Here is a 21,826-nt window from a genome sequence, read left to right on the forward strand (position 1 = left end):
AGCCATATCAATTCATGAGAAGTCGGCACTGCACCTGTGTGAAGGCCCACTTACATCACAACATGCCTCTGCTCATGTGAATCCAGTTGTAAGACTGGGGTCTAAAGGGAACTTCAGTTCACTGTAGCTCACCAGCATTGGTACACATGCCAAAGGCCAAAACCCTTCCTTAGATGCGTACTGCAGGTTAACATCTGAAGAGGCAAGAGGTTATCAGATCAGAGCAAGTTCTTCAAGGTATGTCAAAGCACTGCTCCGTAACATTGCGTATTTCCAAAGCTATCAGCACACGGAAGACTGCAAACACAAAGTGATTGATTTATGCCAGTAAAGACCACAAAGGGTCACAGAAAGCCCGGGTGGAGCTCACAGCAACCCAGCCCCTCAGAAGCTGTTGGAGAAATCAGCCTAAAAGTGAGTCAGCAGTAATTTCCTGGCAAAAAGCCCCGAATGTAGGGGGGGGGGGGGTTGCTAATTTTCTTTCTTTTTTCTTATCTGTTTTTGGTACAAAACTCCCAGATTTGCATAACAGGGCAAGAAATAGGTTCAATTAGTTATAGGCGGCAGCCTGGGCACACACCCCCCCCCCCACAGCCCACGCACCCCGACCGCCGCACCCGCCGCTTACTCATCCTTCCAGGAATGAGGGCGGGCAGAGCCCAGCGCGCGTGGGTGTGTGTCCGTGCGTTCCACAGGTGGCGTGGGCTGAGCCGCGGGGCCCGGTGGGAGCTGTAGTTCCCTCCGTCACGGCTTTGGCTGGCTGGCGGCGGCGGCTAGGACTACAAGCCCCAGCGTGCCCCGCCCCCGGGCTGGAGGCGCTCCATAGGCTTTGGGCTTTAATCCCCACGTGGGAGTGGGCGGTTTGGGAGAGTAGGAGTGAGTTCTTGACGATGAATTTCGCTAAGTAGTTCATCCCTGTGCTGTCCAGCGCTAGCCGAGCGGGAGTCCTCCTCCCTAGCACCGGGCAGCCGCAGGAGAGCCCAGGCAGGGCTGGAGGGGAGGGCATCAGCTACTCTGCCAGTGCAGAGCAATCCGAATTACACCCCCCCCCCCCCCCACGCCTACCCACCCACGCGGTCCCCATGCACAGGGGACCCGCGGCAGCCCACCGAGCAGTCCCGTCGCGGTGCTGAGGTTCAGGCTGCTTTAGAGCCATGGGGAATGGGATGAACAAGGTAAAGCTGCTTCTTGTTATTTGTGTGTGTGATGATTCCAACCTCACTAGAAAGGGAAGGCTGAACCATTCCTTGCAAAAGATGCCTCCTTGTGTGTGTGTGTGATGATGACGATGATGATTGCAACCCCGCTTGGACCGTGCTCCCCAGCTCCCCTGCAGAAGATGCTTCCTTGTTGTGTCTGTCTTTGTCTCAGTCTCGCTCTGTGACGATGATGTTTGTAACCCTGCTATAAAAGACAGGCCACCCCCTCCCCCTTGCAAAAGATGCCTACTCCCTTCCTTGGTGGTCAACAGCACATAGGGCTGTGGCCTGCTGTGCAGGGGGAGGAGAAGGGGGTTCTGTTTAAGTCGGATTTGACTCGTTTGAAGGGCCCGAGGCGGTGGCTGATTTCCTCCCCTCCCCCGCCCCCCCCAGCCGCCAGTAGCTGCAGGATGATTTGCTTTCCGTTGGCGCCCGGCAGCTTTCCCCCTCCTCCAGGACGTGGGGTGGGGGGGAACCACATTTGCTGCGGAGGCGTGGGGCAGGGCTGTCCCAGCTGCCCCTGGCCCCACCCGTGGCTCCTGCCATTTCCTTTCCCTTGCTGTGGGCCTCCCTTGCCTCTTTTTTATTTGCATGAGAAGGTGGAAATGCCTCGTGCAGCCCCCAGCCCCTCTTCTGCCTTCACAGCCACGGATCTTCCTCAAAGCCTTCTCCAGGGAAAAGATGTGGGCATTTTTGCCTGCCTGCAGCCCCCGCCCCAGGGCCCCTAACCATTCTCCAGAGACTTGGCTTCTTTCCCCTCCCTGCCCCTGCAGGCAGTGTTGTAGCAACTAAGTTTGGCACCTGGGGCAAAGTCTGCGGTGGCAGCCTCCCCTTGCCCCATGCACACATCCAGGGGTACATGCCCCCCCCCCCCCCCCTCCTCCCCCAGGGGGCCCCCCATGCTTGCCCAGGAGTGCATGGAGCAGTGGGAGCTGCCCTTCCCCTGTCCCCCCACCTCCCCCCAAAATGAGCTGTTTGTGGATATATCCTGTGCCCCACCCTGGCTGGGTAGTGCCTGTTGGCACCCCTTTGCTTCAGCATCCAGGGTGGTTACCGCGTTCGCCCCAGCCCTTGCTATGGCACTGTCTGCAGGCTGGGTGCTGCTGCAGCCCTTGGAGAAGGCAGCTTGTTGGTGGCCAGGCTGGCCTTCCCAGTTGTAGGCCGTCAGGTTTGTTTTAAAATGGGTATATCCTATAGCAGGTGTGGGCAAAATGTAGCCTGTGGGTCAGATGCGGCCACCTGGCCATTCTGTCCGGCCCGCGGGGCCTCTAAAAAATTTAGAAAATGAATATTAATCTGCCCTGGGCTGCTGTCATGCGGCCCTTGATGGCTTGCGGAAACTCAGTAAGCAGCCCTCTGCCCAAAATAATTGCCCACCCCTGTCCTATAGGATATGTTTCCCTTTCAAGAAGTCCATTGGGCTTTTCCCAGCAAGTGCATTTCAGGATGTTGGAATCTGGCTGGCTTCAGCCAAGAGCAGATGACTGGTTTGTCCTGGGACAAAGACTGTTACCTTGTGGTCCTACAAATGTACAAGCCCAGAGGTGGATCCAGGAAATCTGCATTGGTGCAGTTGCCCCCATCCCCGCTTTGGTTCCTGCTCCACCCAAAGTGTAAAACCGCCTGCCTGGCAGTGACAGCAGCATTTCTAGTCGGGCAATAGTGAGGAACTCAGTTGAATTGGTGGCTCACTAAAATCTACCTGTTTCCTTCTAAACTTTTCATGCCACAGGTGTTAATGACCCTCTCTCCTTTTTAATGCTCTTGCTGTTCCACCAATCGGGCTAACCTCTGTTCTGCAATCCTGCTCCTGGTGATGAAGCTCCTGTTTCACAGCCCTGCAGATTGTTTTTTAACTTGTTCCAATGCAGTTGGATCAAAGCAAAAACAAATATTTAACTGAATAATACAGCCCTAGGGCCCTAGCATAGTAGTAAAGCTTCTAGTTTCTTTTTACCTGGAGAAAGGTGTTGTGTTATATGGGAATGATGAACCATACTGCCTGCTCCTCCTCCTTCTCCCCCACTTTTCAAAATCCTAAATCTGCCTGTGTTGTAGCCCAGTGTCTCACTTCAAGTACCGGTGAAGTATCTCGACTAATACTTTGCGGGGGACAGTTGAGGGTCAAGCTGTCTGTGTAACAATTGTTCCAGCCTGCTTTGATGCAAGTCAAAACCTAGGGCAATCAGCCCCAGTCTTCTGTCTTTAGGCTTAAATTCCAACTCCAGTTCTCTTGTGTTGAGGCTGCTGTTGGGTGAAATTTTAATAAGATTTTGCAATAAATTTACACAGGGTGATAGTGCATATCTGCTTAGCCTTGGAGGGGCAGGTGGTCTAATAGAATGAACATTAGGTTGGGAGTCAGAATTTCCTGGTTTTTGCCACTGACTTTGCTTTATGAGTGCAGGCAAATTGCACGTGATCCTGTGCCTAGTGAAATCAGTAGCTGCAGAATCGGGGTTTTAATCCTTCTATATTTTCTTCCCCATCTATGAAATGGGGTGAATATTACCTGCTTTATTTTGGAGAGGTGTTAGGACTGTCTAGTGAATGATAGCAAGCACTTTGAAAATGTAAGTGTTAAGCAAATACCACCTGTTAGTAGGCCAAAACCTGTTCAGTGAAGTCACTGAAAAGAAGATCTGGCCCTCTGAGTATATCAGATAGAAAGGAAGATGAATCTGTTCTGTGATTAGTGTTACTCACTGTATAATTAAACCCTGCCTTTACTAGCTTTTTATTGGCTGGGCATAAAAAGAGAATTACAATCATTTCAGTGCTGTCACTTCTGTTTTTAGCACAGATGTAAGTGCATGGCTGCAGCAAATGATTTATACAATTTACTACTGAAAAATCAGCAGGAGAGTAATATTTTCTGTCAACATATATCTCACAGATGCGTTGGGGTAACCACCTCAACTGTGTGTTAAGTGTATTACAAAGAGAAGAAGAAGGCACTAGATAGCCCCTTTTCTGGGATGTATATTTGAAAACACATAATGGAATTACCACCTCAGGGTTTTGGAAGCTCAGTTGAGAAACATGCAGTTTTTTTTGTTTAACACCTCACAGGAGAAGCGTCTTCAGAACATGGACAAACCAGTTAATATAAACATTATAAAAATTGCACTCTTGGGATCAATATTTTCTGAATGACCAGTGGACAAGGCTGTCAAGGTGAAATCTGTAATGACCCTTTCCTCTAAGAATCTATGGATGATGATGTGATGAGGAGTGCTTCTTGAGGTGCTGTCTTTAGGAGTGTGGTGGGGGGAGAAGAAGCAGAAACATGGTTGGGTAGGCATTCTTAATAGTTTGTCGCGAAGTTTAAAATCCCAGTTGGCATGACATAAAAGAGTAACATCAAAGTTTAAAAACAATGTAGTGAAAACATGGGCATGTACTGAATCCCTTATAGTTTGGCTCTTTCTAAGGGCCCTGATAGGCATTCAAATTAAGGCTGGATAGAAACCAGTTATAGAGTCATTACACATTGTCAAGCATTAACTTTTATAGCTAGTTGGCTCTCTTTAGAGTTGGATAGTCATTTTTACTGTGTGATAATTACTTTGACCTTGTGACGATCTGTGCAAGGCTATGCATAAACTTAAAATTATATATACGCCAAAAAAATCAGTGTTCAGCACTTTGAGAAGCAGTCTTCCTTAAGGTGTCTTAAATTGGGTCCCCAAAATGTCAAAGCAGTTTTGATGATCTTGAGGACAGGTTGTGTGGTCTGGCTGTCCTTTTGCCTTTCCTATTACCCTGGTGACAAAAAGGGAGACTGGCAATCTTCAAAGCTGACTCTTGGATCCAACAGACCTCTTTAGGTTGTCATAGTTTATCAGTATGCATGACCTTAGTTTGTAACTTTAGTGCCTCTTGTGGTTTAGCCACACATGATACAGACTACAGAAGGAATTGAGCAGCTCATTAAGTGGTGGATTACTTCAGTTAAGAAAATCTCTTTGTCCTGAAGCCAGAGAAGGATTAGTTGTAGCTCCCAGTAGTTCTGATACAGAAAGAAAGACATTAGAGACTGCCACAGCTGCTGTCACTGCCACTGGTGGTTTAGCCCTTGTGCTGGTCCTTGTCATGAGGACAGAAACACTATCCGCTCCTATACTTTTCCATGTCATAGGAAATGTAGTACGTGCTTGTAATAAGTCCATCTGTTTTTGTATGGACATTAGTGTTTGGATGAAGAAAGGAGGCTGGGGGTCCTCCCTTTTGTCTGTTATTCCTTTTGTTGCTTCTTTTCCTTTGCTGTAAAATTAGCTGCACCTTTTTTCCTCAAGCATGTCAGCTCCTGATTATGGAAAACTGCATTGGAAGCATGTGTTCACAATAACTGTTCCTATCCAACACACAAAAAAACAGGAAATAGATAGCAAGCATGCTGCAGTGACCAATTTGTCACTTGGCTGCAGGTATTTTTTGGTTTCTTTTTTTTTTTTCCTTTCTCTTGAAGTAAAGAATGTGAAATAGATATAATAGAGGGTCTCTCTTCCTGATGGGTTAAAGAAATAAAAATGAGACGATAAGTAAGGTGATAAAAAGAGAGAGGATGAGAGATGACACTCAGGTTGATAGTACTCAGGCTGATAGTACCTAGAATTGTCTGTCTATGAGCTGGGTATTCTAAGTGAACAGTCTTCCACTGGGATTTACTTCCTCCTGTATCTGTTGTGGTTAACTGACATCAGGGTATGTTTCAAGATCTCTTTATTCACTCAGGTTTTTTGAAGAGGTTAGTTGAGTAGCATCTCTACATGTTGAATAGATAAGTAGATAACCCTTGAGGTCTCTTCCAACCTTGATTCTATAAGTAATATTTGGTGTGAATCATGATTCATCAGAAATGGAAATCAGTCTGGATAGCTTCAACTGATATAAATAGCTCCATAGAAATCAGTGGAGCTATGCCAGTTTACAGCTGGGAAAGATCTGGGCCTTTTACCTATGTGACCTTTTCTTAGTGAAATGGGCTAATCCTGATCTGCTTGTTCTTGCTCTGCCTTGCAGTTCTTAATCTTTGCACAAAACCTATTATACTGAAATCAATGTACATGGAGTATTAATATATATAAGCTGGAATAGTCTCATGACGTAAGATATTAATGTTGGCTGCATGCATGTGCCCACTGAGAAAATTGGAAGCCTCGCCATCACATTATCTATCCATTAGACTTTACCATGAACAAAGAAAGAACTGATAGCTGACTGCAAGGCAAAGAACATGTCTATGGTCACATCTACTAAATAGTATTTGCTTTATGTTTCAGTTGATATGAAGACCTTGTTGGCTTGTTCATCATGTAGTCACCTTTTTTCCCCCTTCCTATTCCAATGTCTTCTCTCATGTGCATAGGCACACCCATCCGTTCCTTTTTGCTTGTGTTCCATCTTCTTCATTGTCTGACACTACAGTTGCTGTGGGCTGTCAGATGACACGGCTGAAAGTTCCCACCCACAGTGTAGTGTTGAAGTACCATTAAGCATTGTAAGAAGACTCACTTCTTTCCAAGTAGCTTTCACCTTTCTTATATGTTGGTACAGGAAGGGTAACAGACATTCTGCTTGCAGTATGTCCTAACTTTCTATCTAACTGTTAGTATCAGCTCCACACCCAATGTTTTTTTTTCCACATGTAGGGAGGTGATTTGAGGAGTGTCAACCTCTTTCATCCCTTTTTCAGGAAAAAATAGTTTTTTTCATTGTAGCTTTCCCCCCGCCCCCTCCCCCCTCAGTGACCTTGTCTACCTTTTAAGCTATAACCCTCCTTTGAGAATATACACAGGGTGTATAAGTACTACTGCAGCGGTTTCCAAACTGACAGATTGTGTACCACCAATTAAAAATGATGCAACCTTCAGTACCACCAGCACATTTTTCAGTTCAACCTAAGTACCACCAACAAATCTTTGTCATATAAAGTAATTATAATAAATCTGTTAATGCATACCACTGACTGGTTGTCTGCATCCCACTGGTGGTACTAGTAGCATAGATTGGGAACTGCTGTAACTACTGTATTGTCTAAAATACAGTAGTGGCCTGAGCTTGTTGCTCCAAATACAAAATTCTCTGTAGTTAAAAATATAAGGAAAGCTTCTAAGCACAGATGTGCAGCTGAAGTTTGTTCCTATTTCCATCTGTTTGAGAGTGTTAGCCAACTAATGTTGGTCCCGCGCTAATATGACAGGTCTATTGTCTTTGGGAGCAGGTATTCGTATTCCTTTTCCCCTCGCACCCAGCGATGATGGCTCTTCTCCATATCTCAGAGACATTGGAAACTGAGTGATTTAATCATGTTGTGAGGAAAAGAGAAATCTTGGACAAGTAATTCCCTCTCAGTGATTGTCGTTCTGAAGTGACAACTCAAGGTGGGGGGGAATAATTTTTTTTCCTGTTGTAAAGAACATTAACTTAGTAAAAGCAGAGATGGAGGGAATAAATCATGCTGAAAAATATTGATAGTTCGGTCTCCTTTTGCTTGGGTTTAGTTAAGCATTAGCTCTGATTTATGTGATTAAAAAAAAATAAAATTATGGCCTTTGACTTGCTTCTGTTTCTTAGTCCTTCAGATCCCAGTTTGGCAAAGGGAAAAATGAAAAAAGAGCAAGTAAGTGTTGTTCAGCATCATAGGTCATTTAAGGGGATCACACAGGTCCTGTGATCCCAGGAGAAAGATGGTGGGCAGAGGGCCCAGAAACCCAGAGTGTTTTCAGGGTTAGGCCTCTGGGGGATAAGAGGTGACATGACTAGGCAACTGAGGCAATCGGGATGGGAGGGGTGTTTATATAGCACAAAGCTGATTGGAGAGGTGTTGATTATTATGGATTCTCTGACTTCTGTCCAATTTGGCAGTGAAACAATAAGCGTTAGACTTATTTTTGCTTGAGAAACCATTCTGACCAAGCCAGTCAGTAATTGGGTTACTTGTTTAGGCTCTTGCATTGGGCCGCCATTCTGAGTGGCACAAATCACATCGCTTTTCAACATGCTCGCAGTTGTCAAGAAGAGCCTTAAACACTAATCCCTGATGAAAAGTGTTTCATAACTTTTAGGGCTTTCAGATTGCTGGAGTGAGCAAAACGGGTAGAGTTTTTCCTTTAAATAGCTTTGCTAGAGAGGTTGTTGATGCTGTTGTGATGACATAGGGGTGTTACTAAGGCAGTAGGAAGTCCCTGCTGACTTGTCATTGATGGTGGTATGCTCTGCATGTGCTTGCAGGAGAGTGGAGCATATAGTCTGGCTACCTTGTTTTTAGCTGTTTCAAAGGATTTGGTGTTAGTGGTAGATTTTCAGGTGGGTGGCTTCAAAGTGGCAGAGAGTAAGGTTTAGGACTGCGGCGTGCATTTTTCTTTCTTTCTTTTTTCAATGTGTGCTTCCTTTGCGTGTGCTGGTTGCAGTTCCAAAGTGAAGAGGCTTCTGAAAGAGTGGGGAGGGGCAGCGGCCCAATGTTTACGCTGTCTGAACCCACGTGTACTCGGAGCTGGCCCTTACACTAACCTTGAAACTTGCAAGTTAAAGAAAGTCCTGTAACTGAGAACAGCAAGAGCTGATAGGAACGCTGCTGTGAGCATGTAGGTCTGGGAGGGGAAAATGCAACTGGGTGACTTTCATCAGTTCTCGCTCGCACAAGTAGCGGCTGTTTACAGTGATTTCTTGTACTGGCTGAGCATGGCCTGAATGACAGTAGAGCTGCAGTCTGACTTGCATGCTTCTGCTTTAACTGCTAGAAGATCCATTGGATTCCCCTCTTTACCCCCAGTTCTTTCTCTGACTTGCTCTCCGACTTTAGGCAAATTACTCTACGCTCGTCTGTGCTTCCCCACTGAATAATTAAGGATAACACATACAGTTACAGCAGGGGACTTGTGAGGCCCTCTTCATATTTGTGAAGCACTTTTGAGGTGACTCTATGAAAACAAATATTTCATCATCGTCACTTCTTACCCCCTCGCCCCATGTGGGAAACCATTCAAAGTGCCGCCTGCCTGAAATATTGCAGATGAGGAAAGTTGCAAGGAGAAACATGGGTTTTTTAGATTGCTTTAGAATAGACAATAGTCTGCTATAGTAGTATGCTCCATCCTGTATGCAAATCGAACATTGCCAAATTGAGTTACTGCAAGACATCTGTATTTGATACTATATTTCTTTCTCGCAGATTCTGCCTGGCTTGTTCATTGGCAACTTTAAAGGTAAGATTAGTTTTATGGTTATAATTTAGGATTATTTTAACGGTTATGGGCCTGAAGTATCGTCTAACAGCTGGACCGCTTCTTTCACTCTCTTAATCCATTTCTGAATCCACCTGCTGGAACTGAAAAGGACAACCAGTTTACTCAGTCTTCTGCGCAGCACAACTGTAATATTAAAAAATATTGAATATTAAAACAGACAGTTTAACGGGGACATGCGTCATCTGGAATCCCTAAATATTGGCCTATGCTGTAAACCAGTCCTGCCTTACCAGGCTTGTATGTGGGCAATGCAGATTTTTTGTAAGAAGTATTTCAAGCCCTCCTCTTTAGTAGCTTGCTGTCCCACCAGTGCTTGCTTTCATTGTTCAGGTTATTTATGACACCTGTTAAGGACCCCTATTATTATTGCTTGTGAAACCGAGAGATCTGTAGAGGGATGTCTGAATCACAGTACCCGCACTGTCCATGTTGCAGACTTAGATCTGTTCTTGTTCTTGTGTGTGTGTTTGTGAAGGGAGGAGGGGGAGGGGTGCCATTCAGCTTTTTATCTGGTATTTTCAGACCCAGATTCTGAAGAAAACTAAGGTTAGGATTTAAAAAAAAAAAAAGGAACATACAGCTGGCTTTGAATCTATATTTAGGTATCTGAATATATGGCCTGTTTTTCAAAACAGCACTCAGTAGCTCCAGTTGACTAGTAACTTAGAGTGTAAGTGGGTTGGGACAGCGGCCATCTTTTAATTGCACATGTTTTCTGAGCCTGTCACAATGGGGACCTTGATGTCTGATGAGCCTGCAGATGGTCCTGCAATCGTTCTGGTGATATGTAACTAGCATTGACTACAGCTAGTCATAGTTGTGAGCCACAAGTATGGTGCTGGTCAGGGATCTCCTGATCTGTTACATGCCTGAGCAGGTTTTTCCTCTCCATTTCACACTTACCTGGCACTGCAATATTGTTCTTCGCTTTCTCATCTCTCGTGCAGTGTCTGGTGGCCTGGGCATAGGTCAGTGTATTCTGTCTGCCTGTGGAGGGAGCATTCCATGATACCACATTGCTTTCGCAGCAAATCAGTGTTTTGCTGCCCTCTCTATGTGGAGAGAGATGTCATGTAGAGCAGGGGTGGCAATTATTTTGGCTGGAGGGCCAGTTTTGGTGAGCTGTTGCAGGTTAGGGGCTGGGAGGGTTGCTGGCCTGGCCCAGGGTATGAGGGGGCAATTGATCCTATCTGGCCCAGGCTCACCTGCCCCGTACCTACTGCCAGGGGTGCCAGACGAAATAGGCAGGCAGGGTCTTGGAGACCATCGGGATCACCCTGAGCAGGGCATGCTCAGCTAGGTGGATGGGATGGGGTTGCAGGCAGGTGAGGAGTGGGGTAGGTGGATGGCAGTTGGGTACCAGGGTTGCGGGGGGAGGCGATAGTGTGGGCCCAGGGCAGAGCAACGATCTGCTCCTTGCATATTCCTGCAATGAGCACCAGTTCTGTGGGCAGGGACATGCGGGGAGTGACAGCCTCGGCTCTGTGCTGTCACCACCCCATGATCTCGCTCCCAGACACCACTCCCTGACCGCTTGCAGCCCCATCCCATCCACCTGACTGAGTTGCATCCTGCCTACGGAGGTCCTTGGCCAGTCTCCATGGAGATCCTGCCTGCGCACCCACCTGCTCTGTCCTGTGCCCCCGGCAGTGGGTGTGGGGCAGACAGGCCGGGGTGCCCAGACAGTGGCACTAGCTGTTGGCAGTGAAGACACTAACAGCAGCAGACTGAAGGAGCTGCTGCTGTGGGGGCTGCTGGGAGGTGGAGTCCAGCCACCACACCATCTCTACCCCTGCTCTGCCACTCACCTGTGGGTGGGGGACTGGCCACAGCCGCCACGGCCTAAGCTGCTCCGCGTGCCTGGGCCAGGCAGGGTCCAGGGACCTGCTGCAGGCCAGATACATCCTGTGGACCAGATTCAGCCCACCAAGGGATTATGTTTTGCTCACCCCTGGTATAGTGTCTCAGGAACCAGCCCTGGTCCATAAGTCAAACTTAAGAGGTGCTCTAGTGCTATTCATAGTTGAGGATGCTGTGGATGGTGCTGGAGCATCTGGGGAGACCGGGGGGAGTTGACTGTGTCAGCTTTATGGGTAGTAGGGGGAGAGACATGTAAAGATGCACAAAGGTGAGGTTAGGATGAGGGTACATGAAACAAAAGTGGGAAACAAAGAGAAGAAAATGAGAGAAATGGAGTACAATCAGTGACAAGTTTTATTTTGAGCTGTACTCCCTATCTGTACCTGGCCACATATCATGATGAGAAGAATAAGGAATAAAGTGGGAGTGGAGGGAGATGACTTGATGATCTGCTCAGGTCCCTTCCGATCCTACCAACTATGAATGTTACCTCGTGTTTCACTTGCAAATATTCCCAGATTGCTTCAGCATTTCAAAAAGCAAAGGACATGGTCCCTTCAAGTTGCCCTGAGTGCACAGAATACGAAACTGTCGCCATTCTCATGCCAGCCCTGGTGGCAAACTTTTGACAGTACGCCCAAGAGAGTGAAACTCGGATGCAGCATCTGTTTCTCAGCATGGTGCTGTTTTTGTCTCCCATGCAGCAAGATGAAGGGGAGTTGGTCATGGTTGCAGACTGAGTCAGCACCTCAGCCCAGATTAGGTTTTAGAACCCTCCTAGCTCTTGGAGCAGAATGGTTATTGCAACATGTCTTGCAAAAGGGGCTATTAATGGTATGTCAGATCATGTCTAGCTTGATAAAGTTGTGGCATTAAGGAAGATGCGGTGAGCACTAGCATTTTTGGCTGAAAATAAACTGAAGCTGAAGTGTTCAGCTGCTTCATGTAAAAGAGGGAAGGAGAGGAGCGGGTGTCAGTCTAAGTCAGATTGACCGAGTGCTTCAAAGACTGCATTCACTGAAGTTAAAATTCACACCCTTCATTTTTTTTTAATGGCCCTTGCTCTCTCTATGTAACCTATTCTCTCTCTCTCTACCATCACACCATTCTGTCAAATAGAAAATTGATCTGTTGAGTTAGCTATGTGCCCGGAGTGGGAGAGAGCGCTAGCCATTGCTAGTAGGACACTCTTATTAAGAAGTAAACTTTAGGTAGAGAGATTATTATTAACTTTCCTAATAGTAATAGTGATGGGCTGTCAATATTGCAAAGCAATCCACTGTTCAAGCAAGGCAAAGATCAGCCGACTGCTGTCATAATTCCAAGAGAGAGTCAATGGCTGTGTCCTTCTGCTTGTCTTTTGTTTGTTGTCATTTGCAAGGCCAGAGAGATGGGACAAAACTTTCAAAAATGCCTGATGGAGTTTTGAATCTTAGCTTGAGACATCCCAAAACAAGACTGGAATTCTGAGAGCTGGGACTTGGTGATTTCTGGTATTCAAAAAGGGGGGTGCCCAAATTACTCATCACTTTTGAAGGTCTTGGCCATAAAGCTACAGTATTTTGGGGGTTTAGTAAGTGATCTGATGTTTGAAACAGCTGGCATATCACCTTGAGCGTATATCAAGGTTACAAGGTGAATACGGTGGTCCTGTTAGTAATTGCCTGGGAAACCATCAACGAAACTGAGGTGTTATTGGAAGTGATATTGGTGACTTGGGGATGCATTCCCCTTCCAAATTACTACAAATCCAGCAGAACAGGATGTTGGAGGATGCTGTTATTGTTGCTCTGGTTTCATCCTTTGGAATGGATGTTAAGCTAATCTCCCGATTGCAGGCTTTTCCACCAGAATAGTGCTTATTTATTGTATATAGATAAAATACTTCTTTACAGATTTCTAAACTCCAGTAAATTCAGAATGCCCACAGGAGATGAATCTTTATATGTGTGTAGTGTTTGGGTAGACTAAGGCACAGGTTACAAATGGCGGGGCCCTGTGGCGGGGCTTGGGACCAGGACTCAAGAGTCCTGCTTTTTAAAGCATTTTGGATCCTTTGGGATAGAGAGTTCAGTGAACTTACTTAGGTGTAAGTTCACACCTGAGTAAGTTCTTGAATTCCATTATAGGCCATACTGTGCCTTCCTGGATGGGATTGAGTAGATCCCATTAATTGTCTTTTCTTAGCCAAGTCGAATACTGCACACTTGCGGTTCATTTTCATATAATGGGCTTTCTCTGTTGGAATGTTTGGGGGCTTTGCTTTTGTAGCAAGAGGCAGGAAAATGAGGTGTTTGGAGATGAATTGGTATCTCTGCAGAATGTTGCTGTTTGCTAGTAATCCATTATAGCTGTACTACGGAGGTACAAAGTTCATCTGAAAGCATACAGTACGTAGGCTGAGAATATCAAAACCCACTGCCCTTCCTGTGGAATAGAAAAATATATTTTTGCATACTATCTTCTGGGTTTCAGCATAAATTCCATAGGAGTGACATGGGTTGGAAAGGGAGTGGAAAAAAATGCAAGTCAAAATCAAACCTTCCTCTCCGTTCTGATTTCAGAAAATTTCGGCCTGTCAGTTTTTTTTTTTTTTTTCTCCTTCCAAATGGAAATCAAAGCCACTTGCTACAGTGAGCTGGTTGCAGGATAGAACTGTCAGTCGGCTGCTGGGGGATGAAAGCTCCATATACTTCTAATTCCCAGTATAAAAAGAAAGCCTTTTGCAAGGTCACTGAGAGCTCTTTCCTCTTGTCAGAAGAAATTTCTTGATTTCCAAATAGATCAGTTGAACAGCAGGTCTCTCCCCACCTCCCCCCTGCTCCTTCCTTTGCCTCTTTCTGTGCAGGAAGAAAGGAAACATTTTGGGGATTGCAGCATAAAATATCTGTAGGATCATTTATGTACAATTGATTCCAAAGAGCCACTTGTAACTTTTATTAGTTACAAGTCATGCTGTCCTGCAACCCTGAATTCGAAGCAGCTCATGTCCTTTCTGCTTTAAAGACTGTGTGAAAGGTTCAAGTATTTCCAATGGAATATTCAGGGGGTTTTTTATTCTAAGGGGAAAGCCACAATCTGAGGCTTAATTCCCCCAAAGAGTCCAGTGGTGCTATGGATGAGGTAGAGAGCTTCAATTAAGTTTCCGCCCTTCCTGTTGCTCAGCAGAAGGTACATTGCATGCTGAATGATTCTTTTGTATTCACTGAGCCATGTCATTCCTGGAAATAGGTGTCTGTAAAGTTCTTCCAGGAAAAAATCCCTTTCTAGTGCTTCACTTGAGGCCTAATACCATTCATTATTGCCATTCTGAAAATATAAAATCTCTACTAATATCTGATGAGCAAGGAGATAAGATGATATGTCAGGAACAATGTACTTTGCTAGCTAGTTAGCCCCCTCCTCCTCCACCTTCCCAAAATGGTATTTCTGAGACTTCTGAGTAACTTTTATTTGCAGTAGTTAAGCTTAGGGACAGGAAGGTGGGAATCCGTTTTTTTTTTTTTTTTTTTGGTGGCATCATTGGATGGACCACAGCTTTCCTTTCAGAACCCAAAGGAAGCCATTGGTGACCCATACCTCTGAAAAGCAGGGCGTTTGACTCTAGTTTTCGAAGCGTGAAAGTTTTGACCCAAGCCTCAAACCGGTTATTCTCAAAAACACGTGCAGGGTGTGTCTGCAGCAGAAGGAAAGATGAGGTGGCTGAAATCTTCCTGAAGACAGGCCAGTTTGTAGTTCTTGTACTTTTTGCAGGTTTAGGTAAACACTTTGGGTGGGAGGATGGAGGTCAGAGTTTACCTTGGCTACCAATGCATAGTAAAACTACAACTGCCTTGTCTTCACCAGAATTATAATTTGTGTTGAGTGTAACATCCTCCTTGTGACAGGGCTGTTTGCAGGGGAGAGAGGGAATAAGTACAGGCTGGAGGAGGTGACTAGCTAGGGGAAAATATTCAAGAAATATACACCTAGTCTGAGCCGATTCTAGTTATCAGCTTTTCCTAGCTAAGGGATGAATCTCAGTCCAATGTTGCATACCCGTACCTCATCTCAACATAATGGGCTTTCTTCACTGGAATGTTTTTGGGATTTTGCTGTTGTACAAAGATGGGAAAACGAGATATTTGGAGGTGACATGACTTCCACTATCTAATTTCATTTCCTCCTTGTCTACTTCTTAAACGAATTAGTATAAACCTGTGGTTTGTCTTAGATGCTTGTAGGACCCATCACCTTGGTTTTTGGAGCTTGTCACAATCATAATTGAATACATCCTCAGAGCAACCCAGTGACAGAATTGGGGAAGTGTCATCTTTATTTTATGTAGAGGGGAAATAAGGCACTGATGTTAAGTGGCTTGACCAAGAGACTCACAGGAAGGTTGTGGTGCAGCTGGGAGACCATGCCAGACTGCAAATTCCTTCCTACGTCCTTTGCCACAGGAGCAATGTTGCTTCTTTTGGGAAAGTGGTTGTCTAATGACATGAAGGCCTAGAGCTAGGAGGCATAAGAGGAAATTAAACCAAGAATCATAGGCAGTATATAGAGGAGTAGGGGAATTTCCTGGCAGTGAAATGTCTCAGTTACAAGGGAAAGGCGTTTCTGAAGAAACCACTGATGGGGACTTCAAGTAGAGAGGTTTTAAACTACACTGGGCAAAGCATAACACAAACTACTTTAAATACCAGTCCTGTCCTGGATGGATGTAAGGGCTGAGCTGGATGCAGGCTAAGAAGTTTCTTTCATGTCTAAATACAGTGCTAAATGCATTATTTCAGTGACCTTGAAATGTGAATGAAGAACACTGCTGCTGTGTTGTGCTAAAGTACAAGTCAGAATTTCTGTTGCGGCACTAAATGTTTTTGCCTTTTCATTCCTTAACGTAACAATTTTCGATATGAAAATGACCATGTTTCTCTTGCGTAGATATTGTGAATGACAGGATATCTTATCTGTGTAGTTACTGGAGACAGCCGCTAAAGCTTGCTTCTAATATCAGCAGCCTGTAGAGGGGGGAAGCAAGGGAATTTCCCCTCACTAAATTATCTGCCCTCTGGCCTTAAACTTTAACGATTTATTTTCAAACCAGGCACCCTATTTTTTTTCTCCTTTTGCTATATATTTTCTATGATTTGAAAGACCATTTGCTAAATATGTTATAACCAGCTATTTACCAAGATCCATTGCTTCAGGATACCTGATTTCCCCACATCCACTTCTTGAAATATAGCATTTTTTGGCTGTATAACCTTGATTCATTGAACTTTGTTGGACCCTAAGCCTTCTGAAAAACTAAATTGTCCCCTTCGGCTGTTCCATGTATGTTAGTCATCTTTTAAAGTGAACCACAGCTGCTTTAAAGCTGACTAGTCTTCAGCTGTGGGAACCTTGCATATGGGCTCTGCTAAGTCACTAGTATCCTCTTATGTATGTATTTATTTGTATGACATGCTAACACAGATGGAGACCTGGGTCTTACTGTTAGACGCTGTATAAGCACATAGTGAGAGAGAGTCTCTAGCTCTGAAAAACTTTGATTAAAAGTATTAAAGGCAGGTGAAGGCTAGGAAGCGGGGTGGGGGGGAAAAGGAACAAGTCACTTCACCTCACTGTGCAAAGCAGGTCTGCAGCTGAGGCTGGACTAGAAGCTACATTTCTTTGAGTCTCAGTACATTGCCCTACTTGCTAGGAAACGCAGAGTCCCTTCCTGCATGGTGGACTGTTCCAGCTCACTGACTTTTGAAGTTTGCAACTGTATTTGGAGGATATACAGTACAGATTTCTGAGATATTGGACATGCAGTCTGGCTCCCCTGACTGACCCTATTCTTTGAGCTCTCAGCCAGTCTCTGAGACCTTGGATTAACTAGGGTTACACAACACAATGTTAATAAAATTATTCCCAGCTGAAAGGCTCACAAATTGAACAGTCGGTTCCAGCAAAAGTTAGCATTACCTTTTTAAAGAACTGCCTCTTTGTAAAGAGAATATACATTCTCTAATGTATTTGGAACTGATTTTTGTCTGACACTGACAAGAAATCGAGTGAATAAATACCATTACCATAGTCATACATGCTAGATTTGTAGTGTGTGAAACTACAGTTTTGATTTTTCTATAACTTTTATAGAGATTAACATCTTGAAGGTCATTTTTTTGTAACAGGATGCATTTATTAGCACTCTTCTTATTGTGCTTGTATGGATCTTACCTACTGAGGAAACTGTGCCCTGCTGATCTTACTAGATCTTTCAGTGGCCTTTGATACAGTTGACCATGAGATGCTGATAAAGCATTAACTTAGTGGATATTCATGGGACTGCTGTAAATACGTCCTGCACTTTCCTAGTAAGGAGATCTGGGAGGGTGGTGATGGTTGAGTGCTTGTCATCCCCTTAGGACCTTCCCTGTGGGGACCCAGGACTTCATTATGCCCCCCCCCCCACACACTTAATATGTATGTGAGGTTACTGAGTGAGATTTATTTGGAGATCTGGAGCAAGGTGCATCAGTATATTGATGACACCCAGCTCTGCCTCTCTCTTTTTATCTGACTAAGGCCCCACAGTCTCTCCTACTGCCTGGCTGTAGTTGAGGCACTGGATTCATCCAAGACAGTAGCACCGTCCATACAAGACAGAGGTGATGGTGGTGGGCAGACTACTTTACTTGGTGTGATTAGGACATCTGTCATTGGGGTTCAGCCCCCCCTTGTCACTGGTTTTTAAAGCCTGGGGAATGCGCTTGGATCCTCTGGTGCACATGGGTCTTCAGGAGGCAGGTGTAGCTAGGAGCACCTTTTACCAACTCCATTTGGTGAAAAGGCTTTCACCCCCCCCCCCCCCCTTTTTTTTTTCTTTCTTCCATATTCAGATTTGGCCACCATCATCCGTACTTTTATACCCTCAAGGCTGGAATATTGCAGTACCCTCTAGGTGGGGCTGCCCTTGAAGACCTTCTGGAAGCTTCAGATGGTGCAGAACATGGCGGCCTGCCTTCCAGCCTGGGTCAGTCACCATGAGCACACAGTTCCAGTGCTCTGGAGCAATAGTTTTCAATCTGTGGTCTGTGGACCCCTGTGGGTCTGCAGACTGTCTAAGGCATCTGTGAAAGATGACCATGTTCAATCAAAAGTGTGTGAATACCCACACTTACAGTTGAAAGGTGTCCACACCTTTATTCAAAATTTCCAGTGGTCTGCGGGGGGGGGATTTGAAAACTACTGTTCTAGAGTTTTTCCTGTAGCTTCTTGGGCACAGTTCAAATTGCTGATTTTTGACCTCTAAAGCTATTAACGGCCTGGGTCCTCTCATATTCTCCATCACAATCCTTGAGGTTGCCCAAGAGCAACCTCGTGCAAGTACCATCAGTGTACCGAGTCCACTTGGCAAGAAGGCACGGGAGGTCCTTCTCAGTCATTCCTCAGCTCTGGAAGTCTTCCTCTTTATGCCCACCAGAGCCCAAACCTGGATATCTTTTGGGAGCACTGTAAGACCTTCCTATGTGAGCTGGCATTTTGCAAATAAAACTAGGGTATGATGTTGGTTAGTGGGCTTCTGTTTTATGTTTTTATCCTGTTATATAAATAGGGCAGTCCTATAAATATGTCTGTTTTTCCTATTATAAGCCACTTGGAGCCTATGTTGGGAAAAGGAGCATAGAAATCAAACCAAATAAATAACTAAAATACTGGGTAACGCAATTAAAATGCCCCGTTCTGCTTTCCGGCTTAGAAAGGGGACTGAAACTTTGTAGTAGAGAGTAATGACTTGAAGTAGGAGGGGCTGATTGATAAGAAATGTACAGGTGATACTATTGTTATTTTTGCACCAAGAAAGAGCTGGTTTGAAACCTTTGTGGTCTGTACTCTTTTTATGTATAAAACCAAGCTAACATATACTGCTCATAAAATTTGGTTTTTTAAAACAGGTGGCCACATTACAAAGAGGAAAAAAAGCTGCATTTCACACTTGAGGGAAGTCTTTCTCACTAAAGTGGTCAGGAATAAATGAACATAGGCTGAAGTTTTTCCCTCTACAAGCTCTCCTTTTAGGTCATGTTAATGCATCTTAGAAGGTTATTATGGGGAAGTTGTAATGTGGTTATAGACTACTACAAATTCTAGCAGTGCTTTCATGAAGAAATCAAGCTTTTTCTTTAAAATGTCTACCACCACATTTTCAGTGGTCTCAATCAGGAGTCTAGTTCTGAGCATGTCAGCACTTGTAGTCAAATGTCCAAGACTGAAAGCCATCTTGTTATAGTCAATGCACTTAGATATGTTTTATCTTAATTAAAGATGTAATCTGGTACTGTTCCCCATTTAAACCTTATTCATTTTTTTATGTAAATACTGGCTAAATGTCAAACGAGTTGATGATGAACTATATGTATGCACGAAATAAATGTGTTATGTTCTCCTTTGGTGGCTAGTTCGCAGGGAGCAAAAGACAATATTGCTACATGCTGTCAATAGATCCTTGTCTTAAGCATTAGACTGCTTTTTTGGTGAAGGCTATAAGTTCGGTGCCAGCTGAGGACTGTTAAACATGTCCAGCAAGGACTCTTATTCTGTTTGACAGTGTCACTTGGTGTGAATGTGTTTGTGTGTAATGTACTAGGAATGCATGATAGAGTACTATGATATGAAGGTTTAGTTGGGATTACCACGTCATCCAGAAAAAAATAGTTGAAATGAATATATCAAAATTCAGAAATTCTTCATTGTTTCTATGAATTTCCTCTCATTATTTTGCATCCCATAGAGCTAGTACTAATCTTTTCAATTTTAGTAGTGTTGGAGTGCTGTTGTGGCCATGAGGGATATGGGAAAAGCAAGGATTTTTGTGGGTGACATGCTTTCAAATACAGTGCTGCCGCCTTCAGGTCTGGTCTGCATTAGTTTGGTATTAGATATCTCTTGAATTTTCATGATCTCATGAATCTGGAGAAAGGGGTGTTTTTAAAAAAAACAAAACAAAAAAACCAACTTTTTCCCCGTCAGTTTTTCCATGGCACTTTGCAGGTTGGCTCAAATGGCTATAAAAACATAACATTGTATGTTCATTTATGTTATATGTATAGCATATTATTGTGGGGAAGTTCATGTTAAGGATGGCATAGATATTATCATTTTAAAAAGGTATTAGGAGTGGTTTTTGTGCCCCTTCATTGGTAAAATCAAATGTCTTAGTTAATCAGGAATCCTAATAACAAGCCTCAGATGGAGAAGAACAATATAAACAAATTTAAAACTTCTCTAAACAACTCCTTAAAACTGATTTTCTAGTCATGAAATATTATGGCTTCTTTTGGGAATCTCTCCCTTCCAGGATTTGAAGCAAATAGCATGTATGTACTTGGGAAGTTAGGAATTTCTCGTTTCCTGTGATGTAACTCTTCTGTTTAACTCTGAAAGATTGAGAGATCTGTCCTTAAAAATCTTTTACTGATCTACTACTTTATATTACTAACCTTGAACCTGGGTCAGTTTGGGGGGTGGATATTGCATTTGGAGGCTGGATAGCAAGTTGATTTTTAAAACAACAGTAACTGTTTTGGAGCTGCTTACTAGCTACAGGATCGAAAAAGTCCTCATGTACCGAATAGATTAGCTGGTAGAAAGTCAGAATTATCTGATAAATACAGATTGTCCTGTGGTTCTCACCTGCACATGTGTGATCTGTGTGTGAGATGCAAACTTAATTTTCAGATGCAAAATATGTGAAACCACTGATTTTTAAGGAAACATTTCTTTATTCACTTAAGCCTGTTCTTAATATAGTAGATCATTTGCTTTGGAGTTAGTTTCCACCACCCCTCTTTTAAGATGTGTTGTTTATAGTATAATTATATTGTTATATAATAATATAACACAGATATATATATAATTATATTTTGCTTTAATGAAACTTCAAGAAACTAGTGGCTTTCAATATGTGCATGAGAGAGAGGACCAGGTTTTTTAGAAACTTTTTTTTTTTTAAATAATTCTCTCTCTTGTTTTCCTTTTTTACAGATGCCAGAGATGCAGAACAACTGAGTAGGAACAATATTACACACATTCTTTCAATTCACGATAGTGCCCGGCCTATGCTTGAGGTAAGGGGGCCCCCAATTTGTGCTCAGGTTAACAAAAACTGCCAACCTTGAGTTAATTTTACACTCTTAGCCATCAATGTTTATCAGTGACTTTCTTATTTTCTCCTAGAAACATTTGAAAGCAAAGGTTTTTTGAGACAGTCCCTTTATTCCAGCAGAAAAGAAATCCAGATAACACAGGAAGATTCATTTACAGTGTTTTATAGACAGATATGTTCTTAGCTGTATTAGCAATGATTACTTATTTGATATCCCTATAGAAAGTATGGTTAGAAGGTCCCACGTTTAAAAAACAAAAATAAATAAAAAAATCCTTGTTTATAATGGATAATAGATATTCACAGATTCATAGGTGCTATGGTTGGAAGGGACCTCAATAGATCATCGAGTCCGACTCCCTGCATAGGCAGGAAAG

At 43.9% G+C, this 21,826-nt stretch overlaps 1 protein-coding gene across 2 annotated transcripts in view; it reads left to right on the forward strand.

Annotated features, from left to right (window-relative positions):
* The first annotated feature begins 1,076 nt into the window (after window positions 1-1,076).
* The window catches only part of DUSP22 (dual specificity phosphatase 22), a 60,714-nt gene continuing 39,964 nt past the window's right edge, over window positions 1,077-21,826 (forward strand). Inside the window, exons 1-4 of one of the 2 annotated variants that reach the window (XM_025202398.1) lie at window positions 1,078-1,175; window positions 7,779-7,824; window positions 9,376-9,409; window positions 21,329-21,411. In XM_025202398.1, the coding sequence (XP_025058183.1) occupies window positions 7,810-7,824; window positions 9,376-9,409; window positions 21,329-21,411 (132 nt within the window). In that variant the 5' untranslated portion in view covers window positions 1,078-1,175; window positions 7,779-7,809. Of the gene's footprint in view, window positions 1,176-7,778; window positions 7,825-9,375; window positions 9,410-21,328; window positions 21,412-21,826 lie in introns of both variants that reach the window. The other variant, XM_006022206.3, reaches the window with a different exon arrangement.

This window comes from Alligator sinensis, unplaced genomic scaffold, assembly GCF_000455745.1.
Source record: "Alligator sinensis unplaced genomic scaffold, ASM45574v1 scaffold579_1, whole genome shotgun sequence".
NCBI lineage: Eukaryota > Metazoa > Chordata > Crocodylia > Alligatoridae > Alligator > Alligator sinensis.